The following is a 14,014-nucleotide window of genomic DNA, read 5'->3' as shown; positions in this document are numbered from 1 at the left end:
TTTGTGTAAAGTCCAACCTGAACTCGACCAGTTGGTCCAGCTTCTTCCTCTTTTGTTAGAGGGGAGTAGCCGTTAGAAACTTTAGCTTTTGGCGCTTTTTTTTTTTTTAATGCAAAATGGTCCCTTTCAATTTTGAACATGATTGTTAAGGGGTGTCGGTGGGGATTGGTTTAGTTGGATTAAGCGGTAAACCTTTGACCCAACCCAACATTGTCAGACTTAATTGGGTTAAATGGGCATTTGCTGCGTATAGAGATACTATTTATGGGATGGGGTGGGTAATGTTCAGAACCCCATTTTATTTAATTATGGTCAGGTTGAGTCAGATTCGTGTTGGCTAGATCTTAATTAGTGCAATATCTTGATCTGATAATGACTATGTAATATACTAATTAAAATCTACGACACACTACCTCAACCTCAATGATGATATGAAATTTTTTTACCTTTTAATATTTCAAACATCTGCTGGTTACATGAAAATAATCACAATTCACAAACTATGAAATGATGAACACACTACCTACTGATTCCATTTTAGTGAGAAAGTGATTGAAAGCTTCAACACGTCTGCAATCACTCCTCACTTGTTAGAAGTAACTGAAGACTTTCATAAACAGAGGATCTCTGGCAGCCAACACCAGTGAAGCTCCTCTACAGGCCTTCAACTTTGTACCGGCGCTCCGGCCAATACCCAAATTCGGTGACCGACCTTGGTGGCAAAGCAAAGCAATTATCGGAGAAATTGAAATTTGAATAACAAAACATTAAAACAGAGCGCGTTTATAAGCAGTTCTCTATTAAGTAGCTCTGGCTCATGGGCTCCCTCCTGGACAGCAAATACAACAGTGTAATGTCAGAACCATTTATAAAAAGAAAAAGGTAAATATTAGGAGGCCAGATCTAATATAAAAATCCACACTGATCTTCTTGGTGGAATGCATTGAAGTGGTGGGTCCCTGGACTTTTTTAATAAACTTTGGGGCATTGGTAGGCCTTGGGATGAAGAGTGATGGTACTTGTCTAATAATGGTAGCTGGGCAGGTAGAGATTAACTTCAAAGCTGCAGAGATTTGGGCATCTGCAGTGCAAGCGTCTTCTTCAGAGGAAAAGCGCTCATCGTAGAACTGTCATTGAGCAAGAGGCAGATGCACATGGGTTGTTGATCATAGGAAGCTGAGACGGTGGTAAACAAAATGAGAGACGGCAGAAGTGCAGAGCCATAGAAAGAGAAGCCATGGTGTCTCAACTTAGGTTGAATGAGATGGGAGGAGCTGTAAGTTGCCAATGGTGTAAAATGGATGAAAATGCATTGTTTGGGTCTGAGCTGCTGCGTTTGATTCTGCACGCCACTCTCTCTCTCTCTCTCTCTCTCTCTCTCAAGCATTACTGACTCCACTAAGCCTCTTGCAATTCATTTTTGGTAGTATTCTTCTTTCAATTCAGACATATCTCATAGCTGGAAGTCTAAGATCCTCTCAAAGATGTGAGGTGTGGCTGGCTGGTCAGTTCACCCATTTAGGAAGGAGCCTTTCCTTCACTCCAGGAAGGAGGTAGGGTTCGTTAACATAATTGAATTGTACGTCCATAGGGAATGGAGAAAGGGTCTGAACTCCTCTGATATGGGCACTGGTCTTTTGGTTTTCATGAACAGACAAATATCGGAAGAGAGGAGTAAGTAATCAATCTGACTCTGTTTCCTTTGTTCTTTTATATTGAACTCCTCTGTTGTGGGCACCAGCCTGCTAGTTGGTCCATTTCCTCTCCTGAAAATTCAATTAGCCACTTCATTATTAAAAAAAAGGTTAAAGAAAGAATCATTCTGTTCATTGGAAGTTGGAACATCAGAAACATTCCACTGTGTGACCAAATGTGACCTTAATTAACGAAAACTACTGATAAAAAGATCAATATTATGAAGCTAGTTAAACAGGACAGGATTACTTGACGCCTAAATCTAATCATCTAATGGGACTTGACCCTTTTAACAACATCGACTGAGCTAAAACAATGTGCAATTGATTCTTGAATTTATGACGCTTTTATGCAGATTGGCCTTGTGGAGCAAAGAATCGGAACAACAGAATTAGCTAGTTGCTTGGGCTAACGAGGAGCTGCTCTCCAGGCGTGGAAAGTGGAATCTTAGTCCTAAGGCCTACTGCTGCTACTAAAAACTAGTTGCTAAATCTTTGACCATGGCTTTTATTCTCTCTCTCTCTCTCCCGCGGTGTGTTCATTTATAGAAACAGGGTTTGGTTGTTCATGTTTGTATTAGTGTTGAGAGCAAAAGAGCGAGTTAAAAAGCTGTTTTCTCATCAAACACCGTAAGGAGCATTGGCCACCAGAAGAGGATAGATAGCCCACATGTTTGTATTGGTGTTCTGTAAATTAGATGAGAAATTGTTTTCTCATGAAACACCGTGAGGAGTATTGGTGTCCCAACAGGATAATTGTTTTGCATCATGGACAAAAATATCCATATCACACCTTAATGGGTGTTTTGCAAGGTGTGGCATATTTCTATCCACATTTTGTGTTTGATTCTATGCATCTCAACTACAACATGTGAGATTATCTATGTTGTTAATCATTAAAACATAATATTTTATTTTTTATTAATATATATATATATATATATATATATATATAAAACATTAATAAATTATAAAAATAATTAATAAATAATAGAAATAATATTAATAATAATTAATAGTACTAACAATAATATTAATAATATTTAATAACAAATAATGATATTAATATTAATCAAAATTAGTAATAATAATAATTAAAAATGATTATCATTAATAAAAATAATATTAATGATTAATGATTGATAAAATAATGTTAACAATAATTAACGATATTAATAATAATATTTGATAATATTGTTACTAGTTACTAATAATTAACAATGATTAATAACATTAATAAAAAAATATTCAAAACTTATTGATGAAGAGTGATTTGGCCCGACCTCATGGACAGACGACACGTGTACGTGACTCAACACAAGTGACAACCTGACATAAGCTAGCTCGGTATAAAGCAAGCTCGGGTATGCTAGTACTCCGAACTGGGACCACCTTAGCCTAAGAACACTTCAGCATTCACAAAGGCAGGCCAAGGCGCGAGCTCGAAAAGCTCGCTACCAAGCAGTCGAATATCCCGTAGATAGCCCATCTACCGTACAGATCTCCGCATGGTCACCTCGAGGAATGCACCCCCCCTTTTTTTCTTGAACCCCACTGGATCGTACTTATAACGATAACATTAGTTCACCAACTCTTCGTTCTGGTGGGAAGTGACAATATTACCGTTTGGCAGCGCTTCAACCACCTAACACACGACATGTCCCATCGTAACAGGGGTTCAGTGACTATTCCATCTACTCACCTGAGCCAGTGTATAAAAGACCTCGCACTCACCTGGGGTAGAGGTACGTTCAATTACTATTATTGATTGTGCGAAATCTCTACTCTCTGAGCTCTCATTGTTATCATTGTCAATCTCTACATTATCACTGTGTACTGATTTAACCATTGGAGCATCCACGCCGGTGAGCCACCCCGGGATCTCTGAGCTCCTCTCTTTCAGAAACCCGTCCTCGTCGTCACTAGAAGCCATCTCACCTCTAGCAGGGAGTAGCCGGATTATGCTACATCACTTATTAATTAATAAAAATATTATTAATAATATTACTAATATTGTTTTATGAAGTTATTGACAATTTGACATTACTAGTATTTATTTATATAAAATAATAAATAATAAAATATACATTTATCCAGTTAAATGTTATTACTTTTTCCATGGTTTTCAAAATCAAATTGAATCAGAAAAACCGGGAACCGGTTAGGTGATTGGTTTCGTTTTTCGCCAAAATTGGATTTTGGCCAAAAAAAATGTTGATTTGGTCTGCAAATCGTTGAACCGAGGGTTCGAACCATTCAACGGTTTTGACCGTTTTTTATTTTTTTATTTTTCTGTCAAAACGGGTTGAAAAAAGTCGAGAACCGATCAGGTGACCAGTTCTGTTTTTGACAAAACCGAATTTTGGCCAAAAAAACATTGATTTGGTCAGCAAACCACTGACCCAAGTAGTTGAACCATCAAGGTTCAAAATATCAATACACCCGATATGCCCGTATCAATACACATACGGGCTAATATGTGTCGACACTTTGAACCCTGCTCGAACCGTTCAACAATTTTGACCATTTTTTTTCTATTAAAACCGAACGGTCATACTGAAAAAATCGAGAACTAGTTAGGTGACCAGTTCCATTTTTTGCCAAAACCGAATTTTGGCCAAAAAACATTAATTTGGTCAGCAAACCGCTAACCTGGGCGGTTGAACTATTTAAATCGTTCAACAATTTTAACCGCTTTTTATTTTTTTATCTTTTTTGTCAGAACGGACCGACCATTCAATGTATTGACACAAGTTAATAGTGGTTCAATCCCAAATAAACATCTGTGATAAAAAAAGCCAGATAAACATCTATTCAAATAGTTGATGAACTGATGTTCAATGAACTGGGGTAATTTTGATTGGTGTTGGACACCTTCTTCTAGCGGCAAGGCAGACTGATGGGAGAGCAAGAACTACAACAGTTTCCTATAAAAAAAAATGAGCTACAACAATAATATTTCTTAGGATGAAATAATGATGTGAAGTAGGGGATCAATGGCTCTTAGAGTTTTTTACCATCGTGTGGAGCAATCCACGATTCTTACCCGTTGTCAAGATTTTGCAAGATAATGAAGACTGTTCCACGAGATATTGTGGTTCGATCCACACCATACTGAACCGAATGATGCAAATGAGTTGTAGTGTGTTTTCAAACGCAATATATTAAACACCATCTCAGTCTGAAAAGAGTACAAATACAAATATATAGAATGCAAATGCAGGTTTAGCAATAATATAAAATACAAGGCTTTGCACTGTACATGCATATTTGTATTTGCACTCTTTCCAAACTGAGCCTTGACTTCTAAATGCATCCCGTGCTTCCAAATAGTATTTGGATGAGTTCTAATCAATATACACCCTCCAATTCATAAGGTCTACTTTGTCTAACAGACCTCTTATACCAAACAATTTACACACTCTGATGCTTCTTCAGTCACCAACTGGTTTCTTTTCTCTCCTGAAAAGAAGAAAAATAGCAAATGTCTAAGACCATTTCCAAATTAATTGAATGATTGTGTGATCATGCGAGCTTTCTCAAACTTGTCATGAAGTTCACATTTACTTGTAATGGGCTCACTATGGAGACTTTTACTTGTAATGAAATGATGGAAGAAAGTTAGTTGGTATTACAAAATTTAATCACTTAATATTGCACATACACGGGCCAATTTATATTAGAGGCTGTGTGGTACCGTTGTTGTTTTTACTCAAGCCTCTCATTAATGCCATGCAGGCATTTTGAATTCAACAAATCTATTTCATGTTTGGTTGGGCAGATCAAATATAAATGTTTGTAGTATGTTGTTGATCCGAATGTTCAGACCGTTCAATTCTGAACTTGTCCACGAGGCAATCTATTTTGTTTCACCCTGGAACCATGCCAAAAAAAAAAATGTTGACTTGGTTAGTGATTCATTGATTTGGGTGGTTGAATCATTAACCTGTTTGATTTAGACAATAATTTTTGATTTTTTAAATTGTAATAAATTATCTATTTGAACTAAATGGTCAAACCATTGACCCAAAACTGGTGGCTAAAATAATTATGGTTACTGATTGATTTTTAAAACATTGATTTATACATTTTTCACGTTTTGTTTGGAGGAAACATTTTTTTTTTTTTACGTTTCTTCCACTTCTAATTTCTCATACGGTGTCTATCTAATGGTGTTGATGTACATGAAACAACAATAAAGAATTGTACCTTGAATTTGTGTGCAAAATTGCCTATTTTCCCAAGTTCTAATGCCAAAATCAAGTACAAACATTGCCACTTTAACCAACTATAGTACCAAAAAGAACCTACTGGCTAATTTAAGACAGCGGTTTGAGTTCTCTTCTGCTGCAACTCTTCCTACCTTAGCACCAATTCTTTGGCCATTTTGCAATTCATCCTCTTTCGAGGGGATAATCTACAGGATCCAATGATTGAGCTATCTACTTCATGCCTCAAACGATAACCTCAAGCTAATTGCTACATTGTTTGATAATGATACTTGTTGATCCAATATTGTGAAAACTGTAATTACTAGCATAATGTTCTATTTGTTTATAATGCATTTTTATTTGCACTGATGCAAATATAAGGAATTAAAAATCAGAATAGTATTTATTATTTAATGCTGGTTCACTTCTGCTTTGAGTTTCGTTTTAATTTGCTTCAAATTTTATTTTACTTCATTTACACTGCAATCAAATAAAATAAAGTGAAATGTAAAACGAAAATAAACTAAAAATCAACTTATTTGCAGTCCCATACTTCTCTGCACAGGTACAAATGAAATTACATTGAAAACAAACAACGCCTAATGGACAACACGATTTGTTGATTTGTTAAAGTCTAAGAATGGTAGATCATCTTTGTAGTCCAACATTGAAATACCTAATTTAATTTTCCTCATTAAAATATACCGTTTTAGCCTTTTAGATTGCTATCCTTTGGAAAACCATAAAGGACCAACAGAACACGTTGGAGCGTGTTTTGGATCAGGTCCATAGGGCTGGTATCTAAGTCCTTGTCTTTAATTTCCTTTTACAATGGGGACTGACCTAGTGGGGGTAGATGTGTTAAAAGAAGAAGGTGACACTCACATCTGCTATTGGAAATTCAGAAAGACAAGTTGCTGATCCATGTTTCAATGTCACTTGGATAATAGGTCGATACTTCTATTTTTTATCATAATTTTATAATTTGAAAAAGTAATCAAAGATTCAAAAAGAACTTTGATGAAAGTTATAAGAAATGATTTAATCACCTATAATATAACAATGAATATGGCACAGAACACACAAAGGCGAAACAAGATTCAAAAAGAGCTTTGTGTCATTTCAAGACTGTATTAATGTATCATTTTTTGGATACAAAGTTCTGGCTGACGATGTCAATAGGCTATATGTTTGTGTCGTTCTTGTGACGAAATGAAGAACTATTGGTCGCCGACCATGGCATGGCCATCGCCATCTCCAACCACTACATTCTGCCCCCCAATAGTAACTTTTCACCCCCATCTCCGATCATGGCATGGTCATCGTCTGTCGTTGATCAGGTGGCATATTTCTTTGTTCATCTCCTCTTGTTGCATCAATGTCAATCAAACACCACCAAATTTGTATGCACATTTGCCCCGATCCCAAACAAATAAGAAGAGTGCAAAAACGGTCTAAAGATGTGAAATGACTTTGAGTTCATGAACTTAGAAGATGGTAAATATGTAGTGTACATATTTGTGTTTGCATCGCAATCAAATGCAGCCTTATGAGCTTTAAGCTGTGAGAAGTAAAAATGAGCCAAAAAGTGTTTTAAGGCTTGGTACGAGACTAAGAATTATTTTTAAAAACATAATAATCTAAAGTCAAAACACTTTTAAGCTCATAATTTCATTTTTAGTGAAATCTTGTTGTCCACAGGCTCCGTTTGGGAAGAATGCAAATGCAGGTTCAGTGTATATATGCACTCCAGTTCAGTTTTGCTAGTGTTTGGCAAGAATATATTTGTGCATTGACAATGATAGAAAATACAATTTTCAATACATGTTTGCATCCAAAATGAGAGGAAAGTTTACATCAAAAAAGTTGATATACATTTAACTCAAAGTTGATCAAATGTTAAAAACGCATATTTCTGCCTTGGATTCGTGTTTGCATCCATTACCACTAAAAATCACTTGACAAAAAAAGTAAATTTATCACTGAAAAACTAAATCAACTTTAGATTTGTATAGACCAAAATGTATTCTATTATTTGCATTTGCTCTCTATTTACATTCTTTCCAAATGGAGCCTTGACTTTAATTAGCTTTGATATCCAAGCTTCAGGGCAAAAATGTTTTATATCATTTATGGCCGACCTCGACCTATTTGCAAATATTCTAGTTGAATAAGCTGTTAAATTAAGCAATTTCTCTCTAACCAAAGAAGAAAATTGTGATCTTCAAAATTATATGTAAATTGAGTCGTTGAACACAACTCAACTAAATCCCCAAGTATACTTTTTTTCATGGCCAATTAGTACCTTTTGATGTGATTGATGGGTCCGTGAATAATTAAGGGGCCACAAATATTGCCCAGCCCACCAATTCCCTTAGATTTTGCAATCTTGATTTCCAAAATATTGATCTGAGTTCGGGTAATAATCATGCCTCATTCTTACCCAATTCTTGTCGACCAGGTCCGGTCATTCTACCAAGAACCTCTGAACCTAACCTACTTGCATTTCTTCTATGTTCTCTCCATGGATGGCATGTCAACCCGTAATATACAACCGAGTCTGGTCGGGTTAAACCTTTTCCAGACTAAACGGTTTTCTTTCCAGGCACAGAGAATAAGGGCCTGTTTGGTGTTTTTTTTATGCGGTCTTTTGTTTGTTTATAAATTGGAAAGACTGAAAATCAGTCTATTTTAATTTGGCACGCAGAAGGTTTGGCCGCCAAAAGATGGGGCACCCAAAAGATGTTAAAAACCTATTTTAAATTAATTTCGGGAAGCTCTAAATGAAACTTCTTGCGTCTTTTGAATTTTATTCAAGCATAAAAAGACCTAAAACAATACATTCTCAAAAAGATTTGCCAAACGGACCCTAAATTAGTAATAAGCAGGAATACCCTTTTTTTTTATTTTTTTAGCGTAGAATCATTAGAGAATTAATCTCGTACGAAGGGAGATATATCACACATGCCTTGCCTTCGCCTAGAACAGTAACGACGTATAGACAAGGAAGAGATGCTTTCCCCTTTGCAGTTCCAAGAAAAATCAAATGGGCCAGAAACTAACATTGACCAAATAGCTAGCAATGCCGTCCTCCGCACACCCTTTAACAGAATCAGATTCTGCAATATATAGAAAAGAGAAGAATCCTGACAGAGAAACGTCAATAACCCATTAGCCTTTTTTTTTTTCTTTCAAATTTTATTAGTGCCTTTCCTATCGTCTTTTCTATCACCGAATCAACCTGTCCTCGTCCCGGCACCCGCGTCCAGGCGAGATCAGCCGCCTCGCCACTCAGCCTCTTGTCAGCTTCATGTCACAAAGGGCAAGTTCCGGTTGCATTTCCTTCATTTGTTCCTTTCGTAACTTGCATGATTCTATCAAAACTAGTTAGACAATTTCTTTTTCCTCTCAGATTAATGCTGTGATGGGTGTTTCATGTTTTCTGCTACTTTGCAGCTTTTCTGCATGGTGATGAGGGTCCATATGGACTGCAACGGTTGCTACAGGAAAGTAAGGAGAGCCCTTCTCGATATGCAAGGTGAGGTGCCTTTTTAGTAGGGAGGATTAAATTTAAGCCTCCAAAGATGGGTTCTGTTTCAGATAAACTATTGGTCGAGTCTCACATGAATACTTTCTGTTTGTTTTGTTTGGAATTCTGATTGAAGAGCTGGAGACACATCTGATAGAGAAGAAGCAGTGCAAGGTAAGCGTGCTTGGAAGATTCAATCCACAAGACGTGGCAATAAGGTTAAGGAAGATGACGAACCGCAGAGTCGAAATCCTGGAAATCCAAGAGTTGGGCAACAGCAATGAAGATACCAATCAGAAGCCCGTAGTTACCACAGGATAGTTGCAGATGAGCTGATCCATCTTCTCTTGGGAGTTTGTGTTTAGGAACGTTTATTGATATGAAAAGAGATTTGGAATTCGTTATCCAATTGTAATGGCGCTTTGACAAATTCAATGGAATTGCATATATATCATACAATAACCTGTATTCCGTGCTGAGAGAGCCGGAGGGGAGTGAGGGGAATTACGAGGGCTTGCCCTCTTCGTGTATGAATTGTAAACGTTGATTTTAGCATATATAGATGTAGAAGAATAAGCTCGAATTTTTCAAACATTGTGTTACCATGACCAGAAGTTATGGATAAAAGGTGTTGTGAAGAAGGGCCACTGCTCTCATTTTTTATTCAGTCCCTTTAAATAGTGGAGTAACTGACTCAGGACCTGCTGGGATCGATCAACTCACTAATCAGATGAGTCTGCAACGCTGCATACCTTTCAGTGTACTCTTGTTCATATCTGGCCATTTTCAGATGAGTCTGCAACTCTGCATGCCTTTCATTGTACTCTTCTTCTCATTATCTCGCTATTTTCATGTCTGGTTCAGGTTGAACCTTGCACCCTAACAAAACATGCATCGTTCACTAAAGACAATTGGATATATTGAAATCTCAGGGTCCATTTGGTTCGTGGGAATAGGGGTTTGGAATCGGAATAAGAATTTCCCATGCCTTTTGGTTGGACAGAATCAGAACCCGATTCCCTTTCCTAGTGGAATGCCATTCCCCCCACTTGAGGGAATGCCCATTCTGATTCCCCATAGGAATGAGAATCCCATTCTAGCAGAAGACAAGTGACTCCCCCCAAAGTCTATTCCTCTTTAACTTGATGCCAAGCCTCCCTCCCTCCATCTCTGTTGGTGCTTCCCCTCTTCCAACGGCTGAACCTTGCAAACTCCGGGGAGGTAAGTCACCACCGATCAATGCTGTTGTTTAGTTTTTCTTTTTCCTCATTTTTAGGTGTTTCTTTTCGTCTCTCTATGCTGGCCCCCTCCCCCAACGGCTGAGCCCTGTCGAGTGTCGTCGCCTCGTCGGACCTCGTTTTCTTCCTTTTTTTTTTTCACTTTTTTTTATTGACATAGGTGACCTGTGACCTTGCAGCTCTCCAGCAACTAATCTAAGCCCATTTCCGGCGAGGTAACAGCCTTATCTTCTATTTGACGAGGTAATCCACCAACGTTTTTCTCAGACTTCTCTAATGCATTTTTTTCTTCTATTTTTGAACTTTTATTTTCAGTTTTTGTATTGATTTATTGGTGGATGTTGGAATTGGGAGTTTGCTTGTGTGCTAAGGTGTTCAATATTATTACATAGAAAATAGCATGTCTTCCAATTTCAAATAGAAAACGAAGACAAATTCACAATACCAGAATTATGTGTGAAATGGCCATGATGTGGATTGTTTAATTTAATATGTAGCATTACACTATGTTAATGTATTTCACAATTAGAAGATATCGGTCAACATCATCAAATAAATATGAAAGGAGGATGGAACGGAACGGATTGAATATATAAACAAGCTCACGGTTATTTATCCCTATTGAATAATAAGCTAACTTTATGGATAGTTTAGCTCAACAAAATGTTTGCCAACTAGAGAGCTAGAGTTAGTGTCTAGTTGTGGTGTTGATGTGTATTATTTTTCAATTGTTTGATTATTTCCTTTTTATTTGGATGTATTGTATGCATTATGTTTCATTGATTTTATATTTCTTTATTCAATTTGACATATTCATAAGTTTTATATTTCTTTATTTAATTTTACATGTTTACAGGTTTTGTTGTCATTTTTTTCTTTTAAAGTTTATGAACTGTTACTTTTGGTTGATGGGATGTCTACCAATGTTGAGAATACCCAATCTAAGCGTGGTAGAGGAAAGAACAAGCGTAAGTGGCTTGATGACGAGGATAAGGCATTGATCGAAAGCTTGCAGGAATTATGTACCAATCCTCAATGGAAATGCGATGGCAACTTTAAAAGTGGTTATATGTTGAAGTTACAGGATATGATTCATTCAAAGATTCCAAATTGTAGTCTACAGGCGAGTCCCCACATTGAGTCTAGGGTTAAGTGGCTTAAGCAAAAATACTTTGCTATTGTTCAGATGTTAAAAGAAAATGGATGTAAATGGGATGATACGAAGAAGATGATTCGATGTGAGAAGGAGTGGTATGATCGTTGGTGCAAGGTAAATTGTTCATTATTTCTTTATCCTTAATAATTATATAATTTGTCTTTTGTTTGCATTAGCTCTTAATGTTGCTTGTGTTGTTTAATATGTTAGGCTCACAAGGATGCAAATGGTCTATATGGCATGAAATTCAAATGGTTTTGGGAGCTTGGTAAGATTTATGACAAAGATAGGGCAATGGGTCAATTAGTTGAAACTTTTGAAGATGATGTGCAATACATAGAAATGGAGGAGGCAGAAAACGATGTTGCACATTTTAGTAGTGATGAGGATAATTTAGGTGAGGAGGGCCAATTAGTGACACTAGTCAGCAAATCAACCACTGCAAGCACAAGTACTAAGAAGAAGAAGAAAGAGCAACAAACACTCAAAGGAAATGAAGCAAAGAAGCAAAGAGCAATGCAACCAATTAATTTGGAGGCACAGTTTTTGACTGCCATAGGTAAATTTGAGTCACTTATGCAAGATATTGGCACCCAACTTAGGACTCTGGCTACTATGATGGCTCATGAGGATGAACGAAAGCAACAACTGATTGATAGGAGCAACAACATTGTGGAGGAGCTAATGAAAATTGAAGGCTTAACTAGTAAGGATGTGTTTAGAATAGCTAACATTCTATCCACTGAGCCACCGAAGCTTAATGTGTTTTCTCAGCTTCCACTTGCAATGAGGAGGGAATATGTGCTTGATCTTCTTTATCCTAGTTTTGATGGATCTACTTCTGCCCAATAGGTGTTATGTGTTGTGCTTATTTCTTATAATATGTGGTTTATTTGGCTTAGATAGTTTGTTGGTGTTATCTTACTATGCCCCTATACTTATATGTTATCTTATGTTGGACTTAGTTTAGATAGTTTATGGCATTATGTTATCTTATTATGATTATTTGTATTTTTTTTTTTGTATTATTTATCTTATTTTGTGCTCTTTCTTCATTTTTTTTGTTGTATATTCTCTTTTAACTCTTTATATGTGAATTGAGTGTGAAATTATATATCTATTAAAAAACAATAATAAGTCAAAAGTTGAAGTTTTTATCAGGGGCAAAATTGAAATCTCATTTAATTTTGATTTCAACTTCTAAATGAACTAAATAACATCAATAGGAATTCAATTCCAATTCTTGTATGAACTAAATAGGTGTGGGGAATAGGCCATACCAATTTCAATTTCAGGATTCTGATTCTAATTCCGATTGCAAACCAAACAGATCCTTAGTTTGTTAGGATTGTGAAATGGCTTGTTTGTATTATGAATAGTAGTCAACTTGTCATAGGTTAATTAGATGAATCATGATAAAATACAACACTTATTAAGCCAAGCATGAGAAGCCAAGGGTGCTAGGAGATCATGTTAATAGAGAATCTCTTGAAAGTAATTGTTTCATTCAACAAACAGAAATAAGAGAAGCCAACATACAATAAAAACAAACAGACAGACAACACAGAAAGAAGCAGAAAGCCAGAAACTACTACAGCAGACCAAAGGCACCTAAACCAAAGGGGGAAAAAAAGAAGAAAAACAAAGAAAACAGATACTACACTAACAAGCTAACTTATGAGCAACCCCATTTGCACTAGTACAAATGCATGAGAGCGCAAATGAAAAAATTGTAAAATCTTGTTTAATTTTGTTTTAGGTTTTATTTTATTATTCTTCATATTTTAATTTACTTTATTTGTATTATAGTCAAACAAAATAAACTAAAATTTGAAACAAAAATAGATCAGAATTTATACTCAAATCATTTGCATTGCCATGATTTTGCATCAGTGCAAATTTATTTACATTGCAACCGAACACAGCCTTAGATCCAAGCAATAAAACACCAAATCTCTTAAAATTGGTTGGAAGAGCTTATACATGTGACCTTGTTTTTTCTCATTCTACTACGACCAACTTTATCAGTTTGCTCGAATTGTATTATTGAACCAAACCAACTTATTAAACCCTTTTTCTAACTGACACCTAGTTCATTTTGTTAAATTCTTATTCACAAAAGATATATAAATCGTTAGCCCTTTGCTTGGCCGGAGAAGCCCCAAATCCTCTGCTGCCGTTGAGTT

The 14,014-nt window shown here is 36.3% G+C and overlaps 1 protein-coding gene and 1 long non-coding RNA gene across 2 annotated transcripts; both read left to right on the top strand.

The window, feature by feature from the left end:
- The first annotated feature begins 921 nt into the window (after window positions 1-921).
- Window positions 922-2,527, top strand: LOC148863597 (uncharacterized). The gene is made up of 2 exons (XR_016109194.1): window positions 922-1,674; window positions 2,051-2,527. It is a non-coding gene; the product is annotated as an uncharacterized LOC148863597 (long non-coding RNA).
- Window positions 2,528-8,891: 6,364 nt separating this feature from the next.
- Window positions 8,892-12,833, top strand: LOC148863596 (uncharacterized). The gene is made up of 7 exons (XM_088978593.1): window positions 8,892-9,227; window positions 9,362-9,443; window positions 9,571-10,254; window positions 10,367-10,655; window positions 10,852-10,915; window positions 11,529-11,942; window positions 12,039-12,833. Exons 6-7 carry the CDS (start codon window positions 11,586-11,588, stop codon window positions 12,678-12,680), a joined length of 999 nt encoding a protein of 332 aa, XP_088834719.1. The 5' UTR covers window positions 8,892-9,227; window positions 9,362-9,443; window positions 9,571-10,254; window positions 10,367-10,655; window positions 10,852-10,915; window positions 11,529-11,585; the 3' UTR covers window positions 12,681-12,833.
- The last annotated feature ends 1,181 nt before the right edge of the window (window positions 12,834-14,014 follow it).

Source organism: Nelumbo lutea, chromosome 3 (genome assembly GCF_056320005.1).
Source record: "Nelumbo lutea isolate HS-2025 chromosome 3, American lotus-T2T, whole genome shotgun sequence".
Classification (NCBI taxonomy): domain Eukaryota; kingdom Viridiplantae; phylum Streptophyta; class Magnoliopsida; order Proteales; family Nelumbonaceae; genus Nelumbo; species Nelumbo lutea.
This window is presented reverse-complemented; position numbering and strand designations above follow the sequence as displayed.

Coding starts and splice junctions, on each gene's coding strand:
- LOC148863596 (XM_088978593.1), top strand. CDS start 11,586: ATGTCTACCAATGTTGAGAATACCCAATCTAAGCGTGGTAGAGGAAAG. Junction 11,943..12,038: donor GGTATGATCGTTGGTGCAAG/GTAAATTGTTCA, acceptor TTAATATGTTAG/GCTCACAAGGATGCAAATGG.